The following is a 25,747-nucleotide window of genomic DNA, read 5'->3' on the forward strand; positions in this document are numbered from 1 at the left end:
CACTGTAATATCTGATATAACATTTACTCTTCTTGTTTTGATAGTGGACCGTAACACACTATTTTAGAAAAATTAGAAACACAAAATGTATTTTAGAAACATTTTCATAATTGAAAGAACAGTATAACAAGTTAGAGTTAATCGTCACTGTAACACTTCCAGCTATTAAGATACGAGTTTTCCTGGGGTAATTTCTTTTTTTTTAAAAAAGGTGAAATTTTAGAAAATGGTTAGCTATCTAATAGCTAAAAATTGCAAAGCTAACATGAACCAAATTTCTATTAGCAATGTGTCTAGATCCAAAAGCATCCCAACCACTTTGCAGTGAAACAAATACAGATTAAAATGACAACAAACCATGCAAAACAACCAAAAATCCACAAGAGTTTAGCATTATGCGCTAAAGGCCTTATGAAATTTTTTTATATATATATAAACTTATATATAAGTTGTATGTTTTAAACCTGTTTTTAAAACGGCTAGTTCCAGTTGTCCTCGTCAGGTCAAAAAGAAAAGCAGTCCATAGTTCAGGGGCCAGAAGCAAAGTCACGGACTGTACCCCTCCTGCTCCTGCAAAATCCAGGCTCCAAAAGCCCCATCCCTGCAGACCTCAGGGGGTGAGATGGCACACAAAGAGGCTCTGAAAGGTATCTGGGACCATGCAATGCATCAGGGGCGTTTGACTGATTCTACTGTTGTTATCAAGTACCCAATGGAATTGCTTATAGTGAATTTGGCAATAATGCCCTATAGAAACAGCACTTTGAACTTATATAGTACCTTTGATCCAGGGATCTAAAAGGAGGGGTCTGTCATTATTACTATTCCCATTTTACAGAGGGTGAAACCGAGGCAGAGCAGATTTTCCCAAGGTTGTAGAGGAAGGCAGCTGAGAATGGGAGGTGGACAAAGAAATTAACTCTTCCCCCTACACCCTTTTTTTTTTGTTTTTTTAATGCCCAAACCAATCTCCAGGAATACTTTCTCTGACTCTTATTGTAAATTGGAATTAAACTTCTGGTGTCAAGAATGGCAAGGTCCTTCTGCTCATAGCTGCACCAAGTAACTCCCCTGGAAGGTGATGAGCTTTCACAGCCCGCTGGCCCCGAGCCGGCAGCATTTGTTTTGCCAACTCTTGCGACGGTTGCCCTCGTTTTTGCTCTCCTTTTGGCCAGCATTGTCAAAACAGGCCCTAAGAGAAAACAGCGTGATGAGGAAAGCTGTATTTCTTGAGCCTCCGACTTCAGGGTTGTCCAGGTGGCATTTCATTTCCTTACTAGCGGGGACCTGAGGTTGCCCACTGCACAGGGAGGCTGGCGGGTGGATGACTGCTATGTGCCCTGCAACAGCAGGGGAGAGCGGGGTGGAAATAAGGATTTTTTTTATCACCACTGCCTTTCCAGAGCCATTTTAGTAGTGACAGCTAACCCGCAGACTCAGGACCCCTCCCCTGCACTTGCCCCACTGGGTTGTGGCCCTCTGCCAGCCATGCCAGGTCCACCTGCGAGGGCTGCGGTGCCTTTTGTGAGCAGTAAGCCCTACATTATTTCCCCCCGCCAGGAGAAACCCGCTGCTTTAAAAAGCGACAATTAAAAAAAAAAAGAAAAGCGGTTGACATGAAAATCAAGTAGCACTGTGGAAGAAGCTCCTTTAGTCTAACACTACATATTACTGAATAAATCAACCGGGGGGGAAAAAAAAAAAAAATCTGTAAGTGTAACTTCCTGAGTAGAAACTCAGAGCCCATTTAAAACAGTATTATCAGTAGAAAAACAGGTATAAAGGGGGCCCCTCTGTGAACCGCACATCTCCCCGCTGCATGAACCACAGAAGCTGGAGGCTGGTGGGGAACGGAGGCTGCACAAAGCCCTCCAGTGCAAGACCAAGAACTCAACCCCCAACATCCGCTAGCGCTAAAGCAAATTTACACTGGGGGAAAAGAAAAATAAATCCATCTTTCACTAGCAACGGATGTTTTACATAAACACCTTGGTATATACGGTCCTTGTTTCATTGGGGGGGGACGGGGGGGACGGTGCATGTTATTTCCCCTCTCCCCCGGTATGTTAAACACACTTTGCCAGTGCAAGACGGTACACGCAAAAAGTCTGTAAAACATTCTGCCGTGCAAGCCCATGCACGCCGGGGAAAAGGCTGCCACATACGTGCCTTCACAGGGCTCTGCGCGCCGCTAAAAACCTTGTGCAATTCATAATATTTTCCTGTTTTTACGACTCGCTGAAGAGGCGAGGGGCGGGCGAGGAGGAGGGGTGTGTGTGTGTGTGTGAGGGGAAGCTCGCTTCTTCCATAAAAAAAAAATAAATAAATTGCATAACGAGATACTTTCTTTGGCAACTGCTTCCTGACAAATATTTACAGGGGCAGAGCGGAGCGCGTTTCCGCCGACGTGAGCGGGCCCCGCCGCCGCCTTCCCGGGCTGCCCCGGGCTCCCCGCCGGCCGGGCCGGGAGCGGAGCTCGGCGGGCTGCCCCAGCCCAGCGCCGGGGCCGTTCTCCCTCCGTTCGACGGGCCGGCAGTCTCCCGGACTTGGCGACAAGCGTTTGGGAAGATGGAGTTTCGCTACAGTTGGTGGCGTGCGTTTAAAAAAAAAAAAAAAAAAAAATCCCCAGGCAACCAAAGGCCAAATTAAAGGCGGGGGGGGGGGGGGGGGGGGGGGGCCGCGCTCGCTTTTTGCCCCCCCCCCCCCCCCCCAAGCGGGACCCCGGGCTAATCCCCTCAGCTGCACCCCCTCCCCCGCCGCCTCTACTCCACCCTCAGGCAGCAACTTCGCTCCCAGCCGGGACCTCGGATCCTTCTTCCCCACCTCCGGAATAAGGTGTCTCCGCTGTCCTCCCCCCGCCGGCCGGCCCGCCCGCCCCTCACACCGCCGCTCCCCTCCTCCTTCTCCTCCACCTCCTCCGCCGCCTCGCCTCAGCTCGGCCCGGCCCGGCCCGGCCCGGCCCGCCCTGCCTCCCCCCGCCGCGCCGCCGCCGCCACGGCCTTCCCCCCGCTCCCGGCCGCTTCCCTCCGCTGCTGCTCTCTGTCTCCCTCCGCCCTGGGAGCCGGGCACTATTTCTCCTCCCCCTGCCCTGTGCGCTGGGTGCCTGTGGAATGCTGCGCGCTGGGCCCGGCCGCGGCGGCAGGATACAGCCGAGCCCGGCGCTCACTATAAGAACCTCCTTGTGAGCGACGCCATTTTAAGCCTCTCGCTCGGTTCGGCGGTGGGAGCAGCAGCGGCGCTCGGGGCAAGGGGGACTAACACTGCCGCCCCGTACGGTCGCCACCTGGGAGGCCAGCGGCGGGGGCGGCACCGCCGTCAGTAAAGAGCCGAGCGAGAAGGAGGCAGCGGCGGCGAGGGGACAAGGAAGGAAAGACGGACCGGACCGGGATCGCCCGGGCGGCAGCAGCAGCAGCCGGAGCCCGGGGGGACCCTGCGCTCTCGCTTCCCTGCAACGTTAGTGCCACTTGCTCCGGCGGGACCTTGGGGCGAGCCCGGGCCGGGTCCCCCCCGCCCTCCCTCCCTCCCTCAGCGGCCACCGGTGCCCCGGGGCGGGCGGGAGCGGGCGCTGCGTCCCGCGGCCGCTGTGGGGTCCAGGGTGTGCCCGGCGCCGCGGCGGGAAGGACGGGGCTGGAGCGGGGCGGGGGGCGCTGCCCGGGTGGGAGTGGGGGTGGGAGAGAGGCGGCGGCGGGGGGGAGAGCAGGAAAGGAGGAGAGGGCTCTTGTTTTGGGAGGTCCGGACAGCTGCGTGGTCGCAGGAGGCGGCAGCTGCGGCTCCCGAGGTGTCTCTTGGGAAGCTCGTCCTGGGGCGAGGGGGTGGTTGCTCGGGTCTGCAGGAGAAGGGGAGTCTCTGCCGCCCGGGTCTCCGTGGGGCTCCACTCCCGGCTGCGTTTGCAGCCGAAGCCGGAGTACTTTCGTGTCCGTGTTCCTCCACCACCCCCGCTTTTTCTTTTTTTTTTTTTTTTTTTTTGGGGGGGGGGGAGGAGGGTGTTTGAAGGTGCTGACTCGCCGGTGGGCTGCAGACCACCGTTGGTGATAGGAGGAAGAAGAGAGCAGGGGACGGGTTTATTTGTACCGAATATAATTAATCACGGTCACTGCAGTCAGCGGGAGATAACTAATCTGTTGCCTTGTGGGTTTTCGGTCTTAGTTGCATGCATATTTACCGGCGAGGTTATGCTTCTTCTGGGTGTCACCGAAAGGAAGCACCCCGGAGCTGGGAGCAATCAAATTAAGTTTTTAACACCCACGTTACCAGAGTCTTGTGGGGAATGACTTGGGTCGTGTGGGGGTTCGTATGCTGCAAGGGGAAGCGCCTGCTGCTTTCCGTGGCTGGCTGGGGGGGGGGACGGGGACGGCGGCGACTCCAACCTCCCAGATTAACGCACTTCTGAGATGTGCGAAGCAACTTGCTGTTACTCCTAGTAGGACATAGGGCACTTGTTTCTGATTTCCCGTGGAACAGGGAGCTCCAGATGTGCTTTTTCCCGAAAAGCTTAGTTCAGATCTCTTCTGTGCATGATCAGTTGCTCCTGAGATGGCGAGGTTTCTTAAATCTAGCGAAATCTCAAGTTCTTCCCCAGTAAAAACTTGACTTAGGACATTGTGCCGCTTGTTTTTGAATTTCTTCCCAAAAACCTCTACTGAAGATTATCTCTTCTGGGAAGAAAGGGCAGGCTGTGAAGGTACTATGGGGCAACTTGTGACTTTAGGACTAGCAGTGTTGATCTTTGTAATCAGCTACTACTTCTTGATCTCCTTCTCATGGAGCAGCCATTGTTCTGACACTCTGTATATTCCAGACATCTGTGGTCCTCCCATCCCCCAAAGTATGCAAGTGGTGAATGGAAAGAGGCTGGGCTGGTATGCTGAGGTCGATGGACGGAAATCAAGGAGGGGTTTTAGTAAAACAGGATCTTTATGTGCTGAGACTGTAGTAAAGGCAAAGACAAGAAAACTACCTGAAAGAGTATCAGGGTGTTCTTGATATTAAGTTCAGACACGCCAGAGAGTAACTTGCCAATTACGATTTTGCTTCTGAATGACAAAAAGGTACTACTACAAGGGTTTAAAACAGCACAAAGGGCAAAACTTACTGGTGTTTATTGGGCCAAGTTGTAATGTGAATTTTGGTAACTGGCAGTCCAGGAACCTAATGTTAATCTTGCACTTTTAATAAAAAGGTGCTGACAGCTGCAGGTATGTGGCTACTGTGTTGATTGCCTAATGGCTGGTACTGTTGAAAATGAGGCTACTTAGGTGTTCAGACAAGGCTTTAAGGCTCTCTAAACTCAGCATAAAATCCTATCAAGTGTCTTGCTGTTCTGGGGTTGTTCTGAAGAAATGTCGTATTTGCTTGTCTGTTAGTTTGGATATTTTTTGTTAAGGTATAAACTGATACGTGTGGGAATGTTCATGTTGGTCTGTATGGCCGATCATTTCAAACAGTCTAGGGGAGAAATAAGTAAAAACGTGTTGATGGGGAGGACAATGCAATGCACGATAGCTTCTAGAAGCAAGGATTTAATACAAAGTAAAGCTTGATTGAAAAAGTGAGTTCTTCAAATGTTGTGTTACAGCTTTAGTAAACCAGGCTTCCTTTTTCTTGCCTAAGCAATAAATAGGCTGGGCTTCTTGCTTGATACGTAGTCTACTATGAACGCTAACATTCTGCTGTGACTACGTGGTGTGTCAGTAACTCACTTATCAAATCTTAGCCATGAAACCTGGTTGCCCTCCAGACATACGGTTTCTTTGTGAAACAGATGATGGTATTTCGTGACTTAACATTACCAAAAACTCAAGTTTAACTCTTCAGAACACAATACTTCAGAAAGTTAATTCAGATATAAAGACAACAGGTTAGTACTAGTGGCCACCTAAACTAATTTTGCAGTATTTCAAGGGGTAGAAGGGGAAGTAGCAAGAATGGGGCAGGAAACATAGCTATTACAAGCTTCAGTCTTACAAACTGGTCTGAATGTGCAGTCTGAAACTCCTGGATAAGGATGTTTCTGCAAAATATTGTCTAGTAGGTAGACTGGTGTGCAAATACAGCAGTAATCAAAATCACTCATGTTAATTCATAGTTAAAGCTGGTAATGCAGGGGTTGTGGTGATCATGCAGTTGCTTGCAGCAAAACTTGTTCTGTGACTCTGGTAGACTGCATACCGTGGCAGGAAAATCAGGACTGACCTTACTTATCTTCAAGATCATACTTCATGAAGCCTGATAAAACTTTGTGAGAAACTGTGCAGGCTGTTGGGACTTGCTTTTGGGTCCTCACAGCATGCATTTGCAAGCTCCGAGCCCTCTGCCTTGCTGGGTGACTGCTATAGTTTAGAAACGGCACCGTATTAAACTTTGCAAAATTCTGCAAACTCCTTGGCAGTAAGTATTGCATGTGACTTTTCTTGTCTCTTTAGATAAAATTATTATCCTGGTCAAATGGGCAGGGCAGTGTTGCTGACTTTCTAGTTAAGCATTAGAAGACTTGTTTTGGGGGTGCTTTAATATTATGCACCAACTGAATTGGTTAGACTTGCCAACACAAGGTAGCCTGACAGTTGTTCACTTTTATTATGCGTTTCTGGCACTTGATTCCAAGGTAAAACTTGCTGTAGCCTGTGATCAGGCTTTAGCCCAAGAGGGTCATGTCTTAATATGCTAGTGTTGTGTGGCCTGTGCTAGCTCTCATGAGAAGAAAGCAGCCAGAAAGGTTTTTTGCACTAACAGGTAACTTCAAGTGCAAGGGCAAGAACTAATGGAAGTCTTATTCTGGCATTTTTGTCTGTATGGAACACCAAATTGATAAGGTGAGCAGGTGAAATGTAATCTGTAGCTCAGCCTGCCCTCATGAATCTGTTAACTCTGATTTGATGTGAAAGCAAATGTGTCCTATGCTTTTGTTGCCTTGGGAGGCATGGGTGCAGATGTTGCTTTACAACTGAAATTACAGAAGAACTTTCTGTTAATGCTCCAAGTTGCTTTAGGAAATAATGTACATTGGCTGGATTAGTATTGCAGAAGTGAAGTACTTGCTTTATTAGTTAATACTAAATCAACTCTGGAGCCTTGTTTAGGGAATAAATTAATTCCCTTAAAGGTTGAAGGAGTTAATCTAGTATTAAAAGGTTGCTGCTTTTAAAAAGGTGGTATGAGCTAGCTGGATCTTAGTGGAGTTGGCAAATGCACAGTGTGTGCTATAAGTGTATTTGCTGGAGCTAGCATTTCTAGGCTGACTTACTGTGCTAAATAGACTTGTATAGATTGGAGAAGTTTGCCAACTCTGCAGCAACTGTAGCAAGTAGTTCTGTATTGTCCTGGCAACAATTCAGGTGCCCTCCAGTGGCCAGAAATCTTAACATCCTAAAGGTGCTGATAAATGCTGTTGCCTTGTCAGTTTGCCTTAATTAAAAATGTGTTGAAGAAACATCTTACAGTGTCAGACTTTACTAGCATGTTTGTTGCTCAGACAGTACTTTTTGGAGTGTTGGTATGTCTTGGTGTAAATGCATAGTTATTCTGACAGACAAGCAAAGGCAGCCACTTTCAGATTCATAAGTATTTCATTAGTGTCAGTGCAATTATGACTAATCACTCTGGTTTATTAAACCATGGAGATTAATGTTTAACATCCATGTTCAGGGCCGGCTACATGGTTACAGCCTAAGAAGAAACTAGATTATGGTTAGATACTTACTGGTTTGGAAGGGAGATTGTTTGCTAAATTGTTGCTGTATTTGAGTGGAAATGAATGCTGCAAGTTCTACGCAGACAGGAGGGACAGAGAATGCTGCAATACAGTGGCTGTCAACCTTCTTAGTGATGTACATGGCCATGATAAATGACTGTAGAACCATTAAGTAGCTTTTTGACACTCAAAACTAAGTGGGCAGGAGGCTTGAGGGCTGGCAGTGGTTTGTCGCTGAACTTTATTAGTGTTAAATGAAATGTGGTATAGTATTTGCCTAAGTTCTCATAGGTTATCTCTAAATGGTCATGATGGCAGCTTTTTTGTATGTGGCTAGGTAAGACTAAAGAATGATATTTGATCCTGGCTATTGCCATCTCCACTACAGACATCTTGGTGAAAGTAGGGGCGCATGGACCAAAAGCTGTAAATCAGTGCAAGTTGATTAGGTGAGTACTGCTGGCAGACTAAACCTTAGACAGCAACACTAGCTCATCCTTAACTGAGAAAGGCAGGAGTATGCATAATGTAGATACCTGTGTCCCACAAATAAGAGGTGGTAACTTTCTAAGTTATGATGATAAAACTGCTCTTAATGTCTTGCCCAGCCATGAAGGTACTCGAACATAATGAATGCTGCATGAAACCCTAATTATTGGAAATGCTTGCTGGTGGCCGAAAGGTCTCAAAGTAAACCCATTGCTGAACAGAAGTGAACTTAGTAACTGTTTTGAGGTTACTTGCATGAGTTGGTGGTGCTTAGTTGGTCAAAACAATTAAGACATAAGAGTAATTGGGTTGATAATCTTGTTATGAACTTGCATTAAGTTCATAAACTTGAAACTGTCATAACCAGTCCTTTAATACTGAGCTGCAAACCGCTGTCAAAGGACTGATAGGTGGAGACAATTACTACTTTTGTTCTAAAGCTGGATGTGTAACACCTGATTAGTAGTTGAGCAGTTCCTTGCATCTCATCTTAAATGTTAGTTAAGATTATCACCAGCTCCTCTCTTGGACAGTGAAGAAGGATATGTAGGTACTTGGAGCCAATCTTGCCTACTAATAAAGTGATAGACTTTGCCAGTGTTGCAGTATACTTGCCAGCGAAAAGCTCTCTTAAACCATTACTTTCAAACATGACCTGATAATTTCTCTGTCAGCTTGAGTACAGCTGCTGCTTGTAGCTCATGGAAACAACTGGATTTTTTTATAGAGGACAAACAGATCGTCAGTGCAGAAAGTGTAGCTGTCTTTGAGAAGATCACTTTTTTGTTTGCAGTTGTTGTTAGAAGCTGCTGGTATACTTGCCCATGATTTTGAATATAAAGGATTGTGTTGACGGGCCTCTTGCAACTCCTGAATGTTTCTCTAGGTAAAGGGCAAAATAATTGTGCTGTGGATCCAAATGCTGCAGCTTCGCTGAAGTGGCAACACCCAGTGCTGTGAGATTTCAGATACTACAGTATAACTATGCTTTTTAAGTAGCAAAAAGTGTATGGGACTATGTGAAAGGGTACAGTCTTTACATTGCACAGTATGCCCAGCAATGTGACTCTGGCAGCCTTAGGCTCTGGTCAGCATAAAACAAAATTCTGGTAGTTGTAAGAAATTATGGTGGTAGGAAACTGCTACTGTGAGTACCTTCTGACCTCTCTAGGTGTCCTATCAATATGTAATTTCCCACAAAGTTTCTCTAAAATGTCTGTCCTAAAGTACTGTGCATCGAAGTATATGATGTTGTCAGCTTCTTTGGAGGTGGGGGGTGGGCGGCACTTCCTGGCAGGCTCTAAAGTTTATCTCTTAGAATGATTGTGCAGATTAGTGCCGAGGTGAACTTTACGCTTTTAGTAACCTACCTGATGTGCTTGTTCTGAATTCTCCTCCAGGTTCTCATCATTTTATAGATTAGTTATCTCAAGTATTTGTTGGCTACCAGGATGCTCTGACCAATGTTAACTGTTGCTTTATTGAAACTTCTAATGGGTTGTCTTTAAAAGGGTACTTAAACCTTAGTGCCTGTGAAGACCCTGACTAATTGCACAAGCTGTTAGTGCCTAAATGCTGTGTTAGTCGCTCAAGGCATGACATGCAATGGCTGCAGCTGAAAGATACCCCTTGTGGCAGCTCACTAAGTCACTTTCTGATACATTTGGTTAACTGAACTTTCGGTCAGTGGCTAAAGTTGCTCTTCAGTGATCGGTTAAGACTACCCGTGTTCTGGGTGGCATTCTGTGTTTAGAGTGAGCAAAACAAAATGTGGATCTTGCTACACTTAAATTATAGTCTCAACTGCACTTCAAATTTAATGAGTTGTCACAGTTGATCATTTGGCAAGCTGGCTAGGAAGTGTGATTCTTTACCAGCCCGCTGTCCCTTTTGGGAGGAAGGGGAGGGTAAAACAGGTGAGTGTCCTGTAGTATCAGAGTCCATAGTGCTCCAGTCCTAATGGAAGTGTGGTAGAATGGAGCCTTACAGCTGTGTTGTAAAGTTCTTGTGGCCACTTTCCCTCCCATCTGATATGTGTGCCTAAGGCTGCATGGATTCAAAGATGAGCCTTGTTCTCTGTCCTTGTAACCTGAGTCTTTCCTTCAGTAGACGCTTTTTGAGGAATAAATCCTCTTTTAATACAGCTAACCCAGTGTTTAAGTCTAGTCAAGACTACCAGATGCCTGCACTTCAGTTCCATTAGGCAGTTGTAATCAACTTTCTTAGAGAAGTCTAGCAAGAACAGAACTATTTGCATGCTGTTTGCTTTAGGTAATGAGCATGTGAACAGAAACTCTTACTCTGTACTCTTAATTGGTCTTAGATTGCTGGATGACTGAAAATAGACAGGCGTAACATTTTATTTTGTGATGTGGCATTAAATGAACTCTTATTTAAAAAAAAAACTTACAAAAGCTAGAGTAGGGATGCTCTTCTGCCTGTGTTATGGAAAGGAATTTTTACATAATTTCTAAAGCAGAAGACAAGGGCTGAAAAGCTAGAACAATTGACGTAATAGCAAAGTGGGATGCCTGAAGGAAAAAGGAAATAGTGAAGTAGAAATGAAGCAGCAAAAAACAGTGGCTGAAAGCAGAGGTAACTTGTAGTGAGCATTGGCAGATATGCTCTGAAATACCCCTCTTCCACTTTAATTCTGTGGACTATCTGAGCCTCTTTCAGCATGTATTAAGGATATTTGAAGTTTGGAAGTTGCAACCTGTTAACATTTGAGAAAGATCAGTTTAAGCAGATACTGTTTAGGTTTCTTATTTTCCTAATGTTTAACAGGAGAAACAGATCTTAGACTTTGAGGTCCTATTAAGAGATTTTAAAGAACAACTTAACACTGTTGTGTATTCTGGGTTCAGAGTCAAACTTGCTGTGATCTGATTAGCTAAATCTAAAATAGAATGTAGTGCTGTTTGCAAGGCATCTTCTACCTTCCAGCAGGCATCAGTAGCTTGCATTGTCTGAAGTATTCTAGCTGCGATAAATTCAAGCTGGATGGATTATGTAGGATACTGAGTGCATAGGGTACTTCACTGGAGTGAAGTATTCTTAGTTCGTGGTTGGAGGGAATGATGTTGAGCAAATGGGAAATGACCAGAGCAGTTTTGTCATAAGTTAAAGTTTATGAATGAGTTTGTTCTGCTGCAGTCTAGGATCATGAAGCTAGATTTCAGCGTGGGCATGTGCTGTGGCATGCAGGTTATGATTCCTGTCTCTATTGGTAGCTCTTAGTTTTCAGTAGAACTACTGAAATGGTTGAGGTTGCTACATCTTGGCACAACACTTAAATATAGTAATGCTGCTCTTGCCATGGCATTTCTTCCGAGGTGGTGGTGAAGGCTATAGATGAGCGTTACTATCATCTAACCTGGAAGCTAGAAGTGTTTTAGAGCTGTGAAAACCCATGGTGGTTCTTTTCCTGTTAGAATTGGGAAAGTACATGTTGTGTTTTCCCTTGGCTGTATGGTTTGACTTGTTTCCTTCTGATGTTGCATACTGTATAAGTTACTTTCATTTACTTAGGATATCTTCAGATGGTCTATGACAAATATTTTTACCCAGTATTAAATATCAGCCTGCTGAAAGCAGAAGGAAGCCTGACATTAACATGAAAAATGTGTAGTTTTATATTCTGATTCTTGGTATAGAGAATAAGATAAACCTTAACTTTACTGTCTCCAAAAATATCCAAATGGTCTATTGCTTTGTTTAATGTGATAATTTACAGCCCTAAACCATTATTTGAGAGCCAGTTTTCAATGAGTTTCACAGTAGTTTTTGTCTGTCCAGGTCCTTAAACTGCTTGTGTGAGGAGGGATTTGAAAAATTGAATTTCTTAATCCAGGAGTCACTACTGGTGAGTGACTAATTTGACAATAATCAAGGCCCTCTAATGCTTGTATATAACTTTAATTTCAAAATAATCTTCACTCACTGCATACAGCTGTTCTTTCAGAGTTGACCAAGTGACTGAGGACTGCAAATGATGCTACTTCAGACAGAATATGGGAATGCTGTTCAGTACTTGTTCTGTGGATATGGAATGTATTTAAGGAAAACTGTTGTATTTAATCCCATGTAGTACCTTTGTACAAGAATTAAATTTTTTTTAAAATGCGAGTCTTCAGAGTGGAACTCAAGCATGTTATCTGTTCCTACTTTGAAATAAAGTATCTTCTGTTCATTGCATAGAAAAATTTTAAACCCCAATTGTCATTCCTACAGCAAGCTTCTAAAATCCCTTAAAACACACAGCACTGAAACTGTACTTTCAGGACTTCTTACTAATCTTACAGAAGCATCTGCATACTTTTTACCCCAGAGCTCAACAGAAGCCAGACAAAATTCCTCAAAGTTAAGGTTTTTTTGGAATATCTGGGAGGATATGGGAGAAGAGGACTTTATCCCCACTTCAATAAGGAATAATTGGAAGTTTAAAATGGATTTCTGGTGGCAAAAATTCTTGAACTTGTTTAACCTTGAAGACACAAAATGAAAGCTTCCTAAACTGAGACCTGCAAGGCTAATGACAATCCTTTTAACATCCAGGTTTATCATCTCCCTTAATACAAAACTAGAATTGTCTAAGTTAGAAACTGAATGCAAATACCCTGAATCATTACTTTTCACAAGTACTATCCTTTTTTTCACCTGTGGATAGGCAATCTGTAAATCAGTTCTTATAGGTCACCTGTAACTTCTTGTTCCTTCCCTCCCTCTCAAACTGTTGCTGTCATGTTTTCTTCAGCTAGACTAAGACTTCTTACTTTTCCTTTTTTAAAAAAAAAAAAAAAAAAGCTGCTGGGTATAAACTGGTTATAGGCTTCCCTCTTCGAAGGAAGAAAAATAACTCCACTTCTTTTAGGCTTCCTGATGATAATCAGTTTAGTGCTATTCCTAATGAATATTGCAGTGGCTATCTCAGTTGGATCATGTCTTCATAAGACTAAAGGCAGTAGAAGGTAGGCTTGCCTCTTGTAAAAGTGCTTATAGCTGTGGGGTGGGTTAGAACAAAAATTGCTTAAGGAGACAGGTCAGCCACTTATGCCTGAAAGAGCTTATATACCACGAAAGCTTCTTTGTTTCCACTATCACTATTGTCTGTCTTAGACAATGCCCCAGACAATGCCCCACACATGCTTTTCTAGAAAACAGAGTAACAACTTCCAGGAAAAGATCGAAAGATTTTTTTATTTAAAAATCCTTAATCAAATGTATTTCTTGCATCTCCACTTGAAAACTAAGGTTAATTAGGAAGCTTCTGCTACATTAAGTTCTTCTATTTCTGTTCAGGGAACTGATGTTGCCTGTATATTTTGGCTGCTGACTCTTTGTAAAGCAGATATACAGGCAATGTCATTGGCAGGCAGCTGTCTGAAACAAGACCAGTTATAAAATTAGGCCCAAAGAATGCTTCCAGTAACACCTTGGTAGTGGTTGCAATAACTTCTGAGCACTTGGAGAAAAACTATTTTCCAGTGCCTGTATTTCTCTTCACTGTATGTATATAATCCATGTTTTTAACTGCTCTAACTGTCATAAGAAGATTAAGTTCTACTTGTTCTATGTAAGAAAATGTCAGTCAGCACCAATGGTTAATTTAAAGATGCGGCTGCTTGGCCTGTCCTAGATGAAACACACACGTGAAAACATGGTCAGTAGACATGTTCCCTTTAAATTGATCATGGTGATTGGATGTGTCAGTCTTCATTTCTCATACAAGGTTTAGTAACATGCTGCTGTCAAGCAAAAAAATTTCTGGAAGGCTTGCAAACTTTAAGTTGGACTTGCTTTACAAAGAGGTGGGGAACTGCTTGTCAGATCAGTGAAGTATAATCTGAGTCAGTCTTAATGAGGAGATTCTGTTAAGATTAAGGTAGTAAACTTAAAAGAAGATGTATATATTTTTATTTAATACAAGCTGCAACTATGAGCTGTTTTATAGGCTAACAAAATGGCTTAGCTGACAATGAAAATGGGTTTATCTTAGATAAACTGTAGCAGAGGTGCAAATGTACTGTAGTCTTGATATACCAGGCCGGTAAATGTCAGGCTGATATTCATCCTCCCTAGATAGGCTATTCTCATAGGTCTTGTCCTCTCTAAGACAGAATAGATGTAAACAATTCACTGTGCTCTGTATCTTAATGGAGTTTAACAGCTTTAGAATTAAAATTGTCTAGGTTTTACTGAAGCTGTTCAGATTTATTGTTCAGATTTGAGAAATGCTATAGGCTTGTTGACTTCCTTGGCATGTGCTTAACTGTTCCCCATAAGTTTTGTTCATCATCAAAATACTACTGCTCTTTTGTTCCTTTGGAAACCAAGAAATTTGAATTATCTTCTGTAGTAACTTGAAAGTAGTAGCTCATAAGCCTGCTAAGCTTGCAAAACTTTTTCTCAGTTATTTAGAATTCAAATGCAAGGTTGGAACTGATGGTACACAGTACAGCCTAGTGCAATGTCTTGCATTGCCCTACATATGAGGGATTTAATATATATTTAAAAAAAACCTAAACAAATTCCATTTAAACCCAAAGCTGATGTGCTTTTTACACAAGTGGATAGTGTCATGGGGGAGGAGGTTTTTAAGAAGTTAATGGTCCCATAACTCCTGGCAATACACCCATATGAACTTCTGTATATATAACATGACTTTTATGAAAATTCAGACTTGAATTCCTTTAAAAACAGTAAGGCTTACAGAAGCTTGCTGTTATGCTAAAGTTTGTGAGTATACTGAGTCCTTCTGTCTGTCTCATCCTGCTGGTTAAGATCTGTATTACTGACCTTGAAAATGTAATGTCACTAGTCATATGTCATCCAGTAAATTTGAATAAGAGCTCAGTTTAAAGGAGCTGGTATGTGGTCCATGGTTGAAGACTGCAAGCTTAATTATCCTAGCAGGAAAGTTTGTTTTTGTGGGGTTTTTCGTTTTGTTTTGTTTCCACTCCCCCACCACCTCGAGCCCACCCTGCATGTATTGGTCCAGTTTCTGTCAGGAAAGGTAACAGCACAAATATTTGTGAGAATGGGAAGGAATGGGAGAATGTTCAGTTACAGAAACCCTAAAACCGAACTGAACGTACCCCTTTTTCCCTGGCTACGTTTAGTCTGCAGTTATTTTGAACTCTTGGGATTAAACACAATTTCCCATTTAAATAAAAAATGCTACCTGGAATTGCTGGGGGGGGAGGGTTACAGGTGTATGAACTGCAGATTAGGATCTTAGAAACTTTCAGGTGCAGCTAGCAGGCTCATCTAAGGTCAGCATTTCAAGGACTGAATATCTGACCGATAATACAGTTCTGAACACTTAATTGAGTCTTCTTCATTCCTAACTTGTATATGTTCTTCAGCTTTATGTTGAAACAGTGTTGCAGTGCAGCTGCTAGTATGGTCTGTTGGATTGTACCAAATGATACAGCTACTCTTCTGATCTCTTCAGGTTGTTGAAACTGAAACAACCTTGTCAGGGTGCAGTTGCTGTAAGCCAGCTGCCTTCACTGTTGAATTCTGCACAAATGAAAGGAAATGATATACATTGTTCCCAAGCCCCTCATTGCATTGCATATTTGGATCTGAGGTGGTAGTAAATATCTCAAAGCATGGTCGGTGCTCTTGTGTGTTAACTTCAAAACTAGTTTGGTGATGATTTTTGTTATCAGCCTCCTGAGAGGAGGAGACAAGAAAGGTTACAATAAAAATAGATCTTTTGTGCTAAGCGTATTGCGAATTGCATATAGCAGCTAGATCTTGCCCAGTTTTCTATTGGAAATGTTGCATCTGACTTACAGTGAGGACTAGGGGCAGCAAAGATACAACTTTTCCTTTTTAGTGCTATTCCACTTCTTTCTTTTTGGAAGGTGTTAGTGGGGCTGACAAAGTAATGCGTAAGACCTGCAGGGAGCTATCAAGCTTTTGTATATGCACTTCCTCCAATTTAGCTAATCAGAATTTTTGGATTAACGGTGAACTGGCAGCATGACTTAATTGTTCCTTCCCCTTACCACTGCTACTCCTGAACTCCAAACAGGATGTTGGAAGAATCCAGTATTCAAGGGACTGGAAAAAAAATGGTTGTATTGTCAGTGTATCCTCCATGCAGATTGCGAGGAGCAGACTGAGTTGGCCAGTCTTTTCCAGGCTGTGGAGTAGGACCAGTTTAGGGACCTAAGCATTTCCAATGGTATATATAGCAGGGCACTTTATGTTGTGTTATGTCTTAAATCAGCTTAATGCTGCCTATCTGCTGCAGATGCAGATCTCCTGTCCATTTTAAAAGAGCCAGGAAAGGGTTGCTGCCAAAAGTTGTGGGAGTGCAGAGTCAGGACAAACAGCACTGGCATTTGTACAGCAAAATAACGAATTTGCTCAGGAGCTGCTGGAGTATCCTGCAGCTGGCTTGGAGACAGTGGAATATAAGCTTGCCTCAGAGTTGCCTAACCTATTCAGTGAGACTCTTAAACTGCAGGCCTGTCTCCTGTTTAATTATGATTTATCTGAAAGCTACTCCTGAAGGAAACTCTTAAACTGGGAAATCTGTCTTTACACAAATACAGCGTTAAATGGACTTTGTTCTCCTGACACAGTACTGCAAACCTGTCCTTTAAAGAGATTAGCGGGTTGCCTTTACTTCATTGTCTAGGAATGTTTTGATCAGCATAGCTCTAACACCTAACAGCACATTGAAAGCTGATTGCTGGAAGAGATGGTTTTGCTTACTGCACTAGCTACGACTACAAATGTTTCTGCTTGGCTAGCTCCCAGAGTAGGCTGTCACCAGCTCTGTGTCTGTGCTGAAAACAATGTTGGACTGTGGGGGGAAGGGGAGCAAATGAAATAAAAGTATGACAGCTTTGAGTGACCTGTTGTGATGCTGTAGCCTCGAATTTCTCTTTCTGGGTTAGTGAAGAGATGGCTACAGATTTATGGTACAAATACTTCTGTCCTGCTTGGTGATATCAAATGGAGGTCCATACTGAAGGTTTTGATAGGGCATGTGATCCTATTTCAGCCTTCTGCCCCCAGTTATCTTGCCTTTCTGGGGAAAAAAAAAATAGTTAGTTTGATGACTTAATGTGTGCAACTAAAGGAGCACATTTGTTTATAAGGCTGGTTCAATTTTCAGTTTAACTTCAAGGAATAGTATTTTGTGTAGCAAGACTCCTTTCTTCTTGTAGTACAGGAAAGGAGTAAAGGAGGAGGTTCAATTATAACTCTTTAGGTAGCCTTTGTACCACTGAAATAATAGTACCTTGCCTTAAACGGTCATTTTGGCTTTCCTTGTGAAAATCCATGCTGTAGCCCTGTATCAAACAGTTTTGCTGCTATCTTAAGAGTAGCTGTCTTCAAGAGAAATGAGGAAGTCTGACATTTAGCCCTTGTCTTTGCGGCATGTCCAAGCTGTGGAATTTAATGTCTGGACTTCATCTTATGCAAGGATAGAGAAGTAAGAAATGGCTCTATCATGGTCAGTCTTCAGTTCTTTTTCTCTTGCAGCTTTAAAAGGAGACTATATCTTACATACAGTCTGCCAGAAAAAGTCTGGGTGATACATCTCATTCTTTTGTGTCTCTGTCCATGGGGGTTTGCTAACTAGCATTTGAATATACTTACTGTAGTAATGAAATGGCAAGAAAGATGTGTGAAGTCTTAGTTTGCAATTCTAGTGTTCTGATATGAAATCCTGTCTTGCTAGCTCTGATTAGTGTTTAATAAGTTCTAACCTTGCTCTTTTTTAGGGTCTCTGAAAGGTAGCAGGAAAGAGTTCTGGGAGCACAAGGAACATGGCAACCCAAGGTATATAATGCATCACAATTTCTGTTATTAGAATCTAGCAGTTCCTAATAAAGAGCAGTTAAATTGGCTCCTTGCTCCCCTTTTTTAACTTTTTAAAGTAACTTGGATTGAATAATGTCGCTCTACTACAGTAATTAATACCTTGCCACTGGAACTCAAAGCTGCAAACAAGTTTGTCATCGTAAGCATTTTGGGTCCCTGAAGTACAGTCTTAACCATAGTATGTGGAAAAGGGAACCTTTAAGCAGTAGACTAAAGACAGTCACAGTAGCAGTGATTGCTCTGCCTCTTAGTCAGGTTTATAGATGTCTGCATTGGTTCGATGTAAAGCCTCAGTTTAAAACTGCTGTCTTGCTTGCAGTGCTACCTCTACTGGGTTGAGGTAGTTGTTTATAGCAGTTTATTTTTTGTTTAAAATCTGTGTCATCTCTTGGATTAATGCGTGCTGACTAAACTTAATTGTTCAACAATGATTTCTTACAGCTGACTTGATGGAGTTGGATATGGCAATGGAGCCAGACAGAAAAGCAGCAGTCAGTCATTGGCAGCAACAATCATATCTGGACTCTGGTATCCATTCCGGTGCCACAACAACTGCTCCCTCCTTGAGTGGCAAGGGAAATCCTGAGGAGGAAGATGTGGACACGACACAAGTCCTGTACGAGTGGGAGCAGGGATTCTCTCAGTCCTTTACCCAGGAGCAAGTTGCTGGTAAGGCTTCTTCTTTTCCACTGATTTGCTTAGGCATGCAGCTTAACAATACAGGAACCTAAAAACTGAATTATTACTGATCTAGAAGATGAGCTTTTTATTTCTAGTTTGAGGTAATGACTTACCTTGTTTTTCAGATATTGATGGCCAGTATGCAATGACTAGAGCTCAGAGAGTGCGTGCAGCTATGTTCCCTGAAACACTGGATGAAGGAATGCAAATCCCATCCACGCAATTTGATGCTGCTCATCCAACTAATGTGCAACGCCTGGCTGAGCCATCCCAGATGTTAAAACATGCTGTTGTTAATTTGATAAACTACCAAGATGATGCTGAACTTGCAACTCGTGCAATCCCAGAACTGACCAAACTGTTGAATGATGAGGACCAGGTTAGCATTTTCTTTGCCTCAGTGTAGCTTGCTTGTAAGGTTTCTTCAATGACCTTAAAACTAAAAGCTTGCTTCAAATATTCCTGTAGGTGGTGGTGAACAAGGCTGCAGTTATGGTTCATCAGTTATCCAAAAAGGAAGCGTCTCGCCATGCTATTATGAGATCTCCTCAAATGGTATCTGCTATTGTACGTACCATGCAAAATACAAATGATGTGGAAACAGCCCGTTGTACTGCAGGTACACTACACAATCTCTCACATCACCGTGAAGGCTTGTTGGCAATCTTCAAATCAGGAGGCATCCCTGCTTTGGTTAAAATGCTTGGGTATGTGGACTACTAAGACGGTACTTGTGTTTTTTAGTTGGCGCTGGTAGGTGTGGGTACTCATGAGGTTTTTTCCTTCTGTAGTTCGCCAGTGGACTCTGTGCTGTTCTATGCCATTACAACTCTTCACAATCTCCTGTTACATCAGGAAGGAGCCAAAATGGCTGTCCGTCTAGCTGGTGGGCTGCAGAAAATGGTTGCCTTGCTCAACAAGACAAACGTCAAATTCTTGGCCATCACAACGGACTGCCTTCAGATTTTAGCATATGGCAATCAAGAAAGTAAGGTAAGTGCCTCTGCTATTGAAGCACTTAAAATGAGCAAGCTTGCTGTGAGTGGCCTAACAGTTCCTGTGTATTGACCTCCTTACTCTGAATCTTCAGCCGTTTTGGGCTTTTGCCAGGCAGTCCTGACCTTGCAAGAGGTGAGGGACTCAGGAATTATGTTGCGGAAATGCAGTCATGCTTATAGTGAGACTGCAAAACTTACGGACCTGACCAGCAGACGTGAATGCTTTTTTAAAGATCTGTAACCTATGATGGGTGTAAGCCAGCCACTACCTACCAACGTGCACAGGAAGTGACAGATAAATGTTATTTTTGCTGTCTTTCAGCTGATTATTCTGGCAAGTGGTGGACCCCAGGCTCTAGTAAACATAATGAGGACCTACACTTACGAGAAACTATTGTGGACCACAAGTAGGGTGCTGAAGGTGTTGTCAGTCTGCTCCAGCAACAAACCTGCTATTGTTGAAGCTGGTAAGTACCTTGTACCCATGACAACTTAAAAAGCTATGCAGTACTGCAGGATCAGTACGTTTCACGCAAGAACAGAAGCTGCCAGCATCAGAAATTGAACTTCAATTGGTCCTTCAGTCCATAGCTAGTTTTGGAGGCCTTTAGTGTACAGAAGTCTAAAAGGCAGTCTGTTTTAAGTAAGTCTGCTATGTTGTTAGCTGGATGGCTTAGTGGCTGAACATTGTCAGAATGGTCCCCTTAGAATACGCATACATTTAAAAGGTCCAGTGTCACAAAAAGAATCTCAGGGTTTTCTTCTATGCGATGAAGGGTTAGGGCCTAGCCGTATTATGATACTAATGCCAAAAAAGATCCAGAAGCTTGTGAGATATGCACTCAGGCTTTAAGGAAGAGAAGGACCTGGCTGTTCACAAGGTGAGCATCTGAGTAATGGTGTCAAATCTGTACCATCTTCCAGGTGGGATGCAAGCTTTGGGACTCCACCTCACCGATCCAAGCCAGCGTCTTGTCCAGAACTGTCTCTGGACTCTGAGAAATCTGTCAGATGCTGCAACAAAGCAGGTAAATGGCTCTTCTAAGGGATCAGGATCAAAAGCCAACATAGTGGAAGAGGAGAGAGACTAATTTTTTTTCCCTCTTTTTTTGCAGGAGGGAATGGAAGGCCTTCTAGGAACTCTTGTTCAGCTTTTAGGATCAGATGATATTAATGTTGTGACTTGTGCTGCTGGCATCCTTTCTAACCTTACCTGCAACAATTACAAGAACAAGATGATGGTGTGCCAGGTTGGTGGCATTGAGGCTCTTGTGCGCACAGTTCTTCGGGCTGGAGACAGGGAAGACATCACAGAACCTGCTATTTGTGCGCTCCGTCACCTCACCAGCAGACATCAAGAAGCTGAGATGGCTCAAAATGCAGTACGTCTCCATTATGGACTCCCAGTGGTGGTTAAACTGTTGCACCCGCCATCACACTGGCCTTTGATCAAGGTAAATAATAGTTAACAGCTTTCAGCGCTGAAAACTGGTGCTTTTTTAAGGTAACCTTAACTGTGAAAAATACCTTGTTTCCACAGTGTTGGGGAATGTAATTTGTCTGATGGGAAAGTTGCTTCAATTGAGCAACTCGGAGTTGTCAATTAGAGATTTAAGCATTTGGGATCAACAGATTAAAAAAAATCACTAACAGCAAGCACACCCATCATGCTCTTTTGTTCCCTCCCCCTTTCTTAACTGCAGGCTACTGTTGGTTTGATCCGCAATCTTGCTCTCTGTCCTGCAAACCATGCCCCACTGCGTGAACAAGGTGCTATTCCGAGGCTAGTTCAATTGCTGGTTAGAGCACATCAAGATACCCAGCGACGTACTTCTATGGGTGGAACACAACAGCAGTTCGTGGTAAGTGGCCACTGCTAACTGAAGTTAACGTGTAAAATTCCTGACTTGTCAGGTTGCCTCAGCCATGTATTGTTTGGTCTAAATAGCTGCTGTCTTACCGTTTGCTCTAGTTCATGTTAGTCTCTTGGTATGCTGATAATTCTGTCCTGGCAGACCTGAAGTTTTTCTTAAACAAGAATGTCAAAACCTTGGTTCTTATTTTACTAAGAACCTCTTGAGCATTTAATTCTGAACACTATAGGTCACAGAAATACTGGTTTTGCCTACTCTAGCAAGGGAAGTAGTTCTCTACCAGGAAACTCATTCTTGTTGGAACTATGGGTTTAAGAACGCTATCACAGCTTACTGTGTATTTTCAAGGGTGCTTAGAGCCATAAAAGTACTGAGAAGTTGTACAGCCTCCGTACTTGTTACCTGTTTAGCTACTGGGGCAGCGTGGCAAGATCAGTCTTGATCTTTTGCCCCGTTAAATGCATTAACAAGGGAGATGTTGCCTTAGTATGGGCAAATGGCAGCAGTACCTACTAGTCCAGGAGTGTAGTTAATACTTGCAGAGGCAGGAGGGGCCTCTTCGTTACTGATAACCACTGTTTCATACTTAGTAGATTGCCAAGCTAATTCAGTTTGGGGGGAGGAAAGCCAGTGTTGTCAGACATGAAGTTTATAATGAATTGAAATAAAAATGATAACAGTGGGCGGAGTTTCACTGAGATGCTTCAGTTACTCAATTTAGTTGGATAAACTGGGCTGACTCCTAGCAGGGATGTTGCGTTTGAAGGCCAGCAGTAGGTAGTGGATATGAGCCCTGTTGGGGGAAGGGGGTGTGTGTAGGGGACAAGTTTGGTTGATTTGTTGATGCGGTGGTCACTTTTTTGATGGTCGTATTAGAAGGTAGCACACAATATCTCAACCTCAAAAAAATGCCTTTTCTCTCCCTAACTAGGAGGGTGTGCGTATGGAAGAAATTGTCGAGGGCTGCACTGGAGCCCTGCATATTCTTGCACGTGATGTTCATAATCGAATCGTAATCAGGGGTCTAAACACCATTCCACTATTTGTGCAGGTAAGCAAGAGCTCAAGAAAATGCTATAGTACATACTAGAAAAACTCTTAAAATGGCTCTTACCCTTCCTTGGTAGAACTGCTAGGTCAGATTGTGCTGAAGAGCTCATTTCAAGTAGAAGAGCTAAAGAAACCCTTGTGCTTTGGTTGCAGTTGTTGTACTCTCCCATTGAGAACATCCAGAGAGTAGCTGCAGGTGTACTTTGTGAACTGGCTCAAGACAAGGAAGCAGCTGAAGCAATTGAAGCTGAAGGTGCAACTGCCCCTTTAACAGAGCTGCTTCATTCTAGGAATGAGGGTGTTGGTAAGTGAACTGAAAAGATAGGTTTCATCCTTGTGTTAGAAAAGTTGCTAGAAGGCTCGACTTCTACTAAACTCACCTTTCCTTTCAATAGCAACATACGCAGCTGCGGTGCTGTTCAGGATGTCTGAGGACAAACCACAAGACTATAAGAAGCGACTTTCGGTTGAATTGACAAGCTCTCTGTTCCGGACTGAGCCAATGGCTTGGAACGAGGTGAGTTGCGTCTTTGTGTTAATGGTTCCTTGGGGAGATCTTGCTTCCAAGTCCTCCCTTCTTCCAGCAGTCAAGTGTAGATGCCATCAGTGATACAGGTCCAGCTTTACACCTGGCTGTACCTCCTTTACTCTCTCTACGTGTTCAGGTTCAGCCAATCTGTGGCAAGCAGCCTTAGAGCTGCTTCTTCCCTTGCAGATAGGAAGAGCCCATTCTGTACTGCTGCTGAAGTTTATAATTCTCATTATGTTCATTAGCGTGCAAAGCTCTATAGAATTTTGTACGTCTCTGTGCTGCTTGTCAGAACCTAATGAACTCTGAATGGAAAAAATGGAGGCATGAGTGATATGAGGGAAGCATAAACATAAAACATACCCTGTTGAGGCTTCTATCAAGCAAACGATGTAGGACTAAGAATCTTGGGGTGGGGATGCAACTTGTGTTCTCCTTAGAATCGAGCTCTCAGACATGAATATGTTTGCAGGCTGATTATTGCACGTTGCCTTTTTTTCATGCTTAAAGGGTTACACAGTGAATTGAGACTGAAAACAAACTGTGTGCATGGGGTAGACGGAAGGTTTCACCAAGTCTCTGTCTTCTCCCAGATTCTTAAGATTCAGGAGCCTAGCTTGTCTCACCTTGTATGTATTTACTAAATAAAGGACAGCAGCCCTTGATTTGTACTATTTCAGTGCTTAGTTTTCTGTTGTCCTGAAATCTGTACCTACCACAGTAATGTGGGGGGAAAAAAGCTAAAATGGAATATCTCTTTGAGATTGGAATTAACGCAGTTACACTACAGACAGGCAGTTACTTCTGTAATTGGACAAACTGGGGGAGGTCCCTTCAGAACTCTTAACACTCTGTTGCTGGCTCAGGAATCTCTGACCAGCTGACTTGCAGGAGCTGGGCAGGTGTCCCTGAGGAGCAGTGTTCCTAGACCTGCTCCGTCTCTTTCGTTCCCAAACAGAACCCTCCTTCCAGTGATCTGTGGATTCCTGTGCCTACATCTGGCTGTTATATATTGGATGCAGATGCTTGGATAAAAAGGCATTTCATGTTCACAGAAGTTCATGCTGCAGTGCTCGCTGCAGAAGAGTTGCCAAAAAGGGATCTGGGGCAAGCTTCAAAACTTTTTAAACTCAGCATTACCAGTGCTGGCCCAAAGACCTGACACTAAAACTGTTTTGTAACTTTTTGTGTACATCTAGACAGCAGATCTCGGACTTGATATCGGTGCCCAGGGAGAACCTCTTGGATACCGCCCAGATGGTATGTCTCCTCTGTTCCCCTTGACTAAACTTAAGTTGGATGAAGTCAAGTCATAGATTTTAAAGGAGAACCGCAAATGAGCGAAGAGTGAATTACTCTTCAGCAAGGTGTTGCAATCTGACAGGCAGATGGGGAACTGCCAGCTCAAATAACCAGTTTCTGCAACACCACTGGCAGCACTGAAATGGGAGCCGTGTGACCGTGCAAAACTGGTGTCTCTTGTCTGAGCCTTGTGGGAGAATCTCCCACTGAGCTGTTGTTTCCAGAAATCTTTTAAATTCTTTACAAATGGACTTGACAATTCCAATAGTGGAGTTTTTCTTTAAAACAAAAGCTGGTATTGAATGTATTAGTCTGTAAGTGTCTATAGACTTGAACGCAAGCCTATCCCTAAGGATTCTAAGCTATTTTTGACTAGTCTTTCAGAAACAAGTCTACAGTCTTGGAGCCTGGTTTTGCTGCAGTATTGTTGAATTTTAGTACTGTTGATTGTGCAGACTAATGGCTTGGCTGGAATCTGCTCGTGCTTCTGACTGCAGTGTGCTTTGTCTGCAGAATCGTACTGGAAGGCTGTTTCGAACAATGGAATAGCCATTAAGGGCAGGCAACAGACTGTTTTGAACTTGGCTGAACTAGAAAAACAATTAGATGGCTACAAAGATCTTCTCACACACTGATACTTGCAGCTTCTGATGCATCTAACATCTGTTAACATTATGCTTTTTTTCCCTCTGCCACCTTTAACTTTCTTAGATCCTAGCTACCGTTCTTTCCACTCTGGCGGATACGGTCAGGATGCCTTGGGTATGGACCCTATGATGGAACATGAAATGGGTGGCCACCACCCTGGTGCTGACTACCCAGTTGATGGTCTGCCAGATCTTGGCCATGCCCAGGACCTTATGGATGGGCTGCCTCCAGGTGACAGTAATCAGTTGGCCTGGTTCGATACTGACCTGTAAATCATCCTTTTAGGTAAGAAGCTCCAACCTTGAATTTCAAAACAAAACAAAAAGAGAAAAACAGATGACTGGACTGAGGACTTGGTTGGCAGGGAGGGATTGGCTCAACTGGGTCCCCGTGTGCCAGAACAGTGAATAAACGCTCTGGAAGCACACGATTACAGTACACTCCAAACTGACTTCTGCCGTGAAGTGTGGAAGTAATTAACTGTAATGTCTTGTGCACTGGCTTCACGCAGTCTTAGTATGTGAAAACAGCCCTTCACGCAGGAGCACTGACGCCTGTTTTTTTTTCTCTTTGCAGCTGTATCATCTGAATGAACTTGCATTGATTGGCCTGTAGAGTTGCTGAGAGGGCTCGA

The 25,747-nt window shown here is 43.6% G+C and overlaps 1 protein-coding gene across 2 annotated transcripts; it reads left to right on the forward strand.

Annotated features, from left to right (window-relative positions):
* The first annotated feature begins 3,429 nt into the window (after positions 1–3,429).
* CTNNB1 (catenin beta 1) lies at positions 3,430–25,747 on the forward strand. Of its 2 annotated transcripts, XM_075728153.1 has the most exons (16): positions 3,430–3,453; positions 17,932–17,989; positions 18,473–18,700; positions 18,838–19,091; positions 19,181–19,419; positions 19,504–19,705; positions 20,033–20,177; positions 20,635–20,738; positions 20,826–21,164; positions 21,414–21,572; positions 22,516–22,635; positions 22,788–22,938; positions 23,030–23,151; positions 24,363–24,423; positions 25,177–25,398; positions 25,690–25,719. In XM_075728153.1, exons 2-15 carry the CDS (start codon positions 17,977–17,979, stop codon positions 25,383–25,385), a joined length of 2,346 nt encoding a protein of 781 aa, XP_075584268.1. In that variant the 5' UTR covers positions 3,430–3,453; positions 17,932–17,976; the 3' UTR covers positions 25,386–25,398; positions 25,690–25,719. The 2 variants fall into 2 exon arrangements, with proteins under 2 accessions (XP_075584268.1, XP_075584269.1); XM_075728154.1 differs by lacking the exon at positions 25,177–25,398 and having other exon boundaries at positions 25,690–25,747.

This window comes from Pelecanus crispus, chromosome 2 (genome assembly GCF_030463565.1).
Source record: "Pelecanus crispus isolate bPelCri1 chromosome 2, bPelCri1.pri, whole genome shotgun sequence".
Lineage (NCBI taxonomy): Eukaryota > Metazoa > Chordata > Aves > Pelecaniformes > Pelecanidae > Pelecanus > Pelecanus crispus.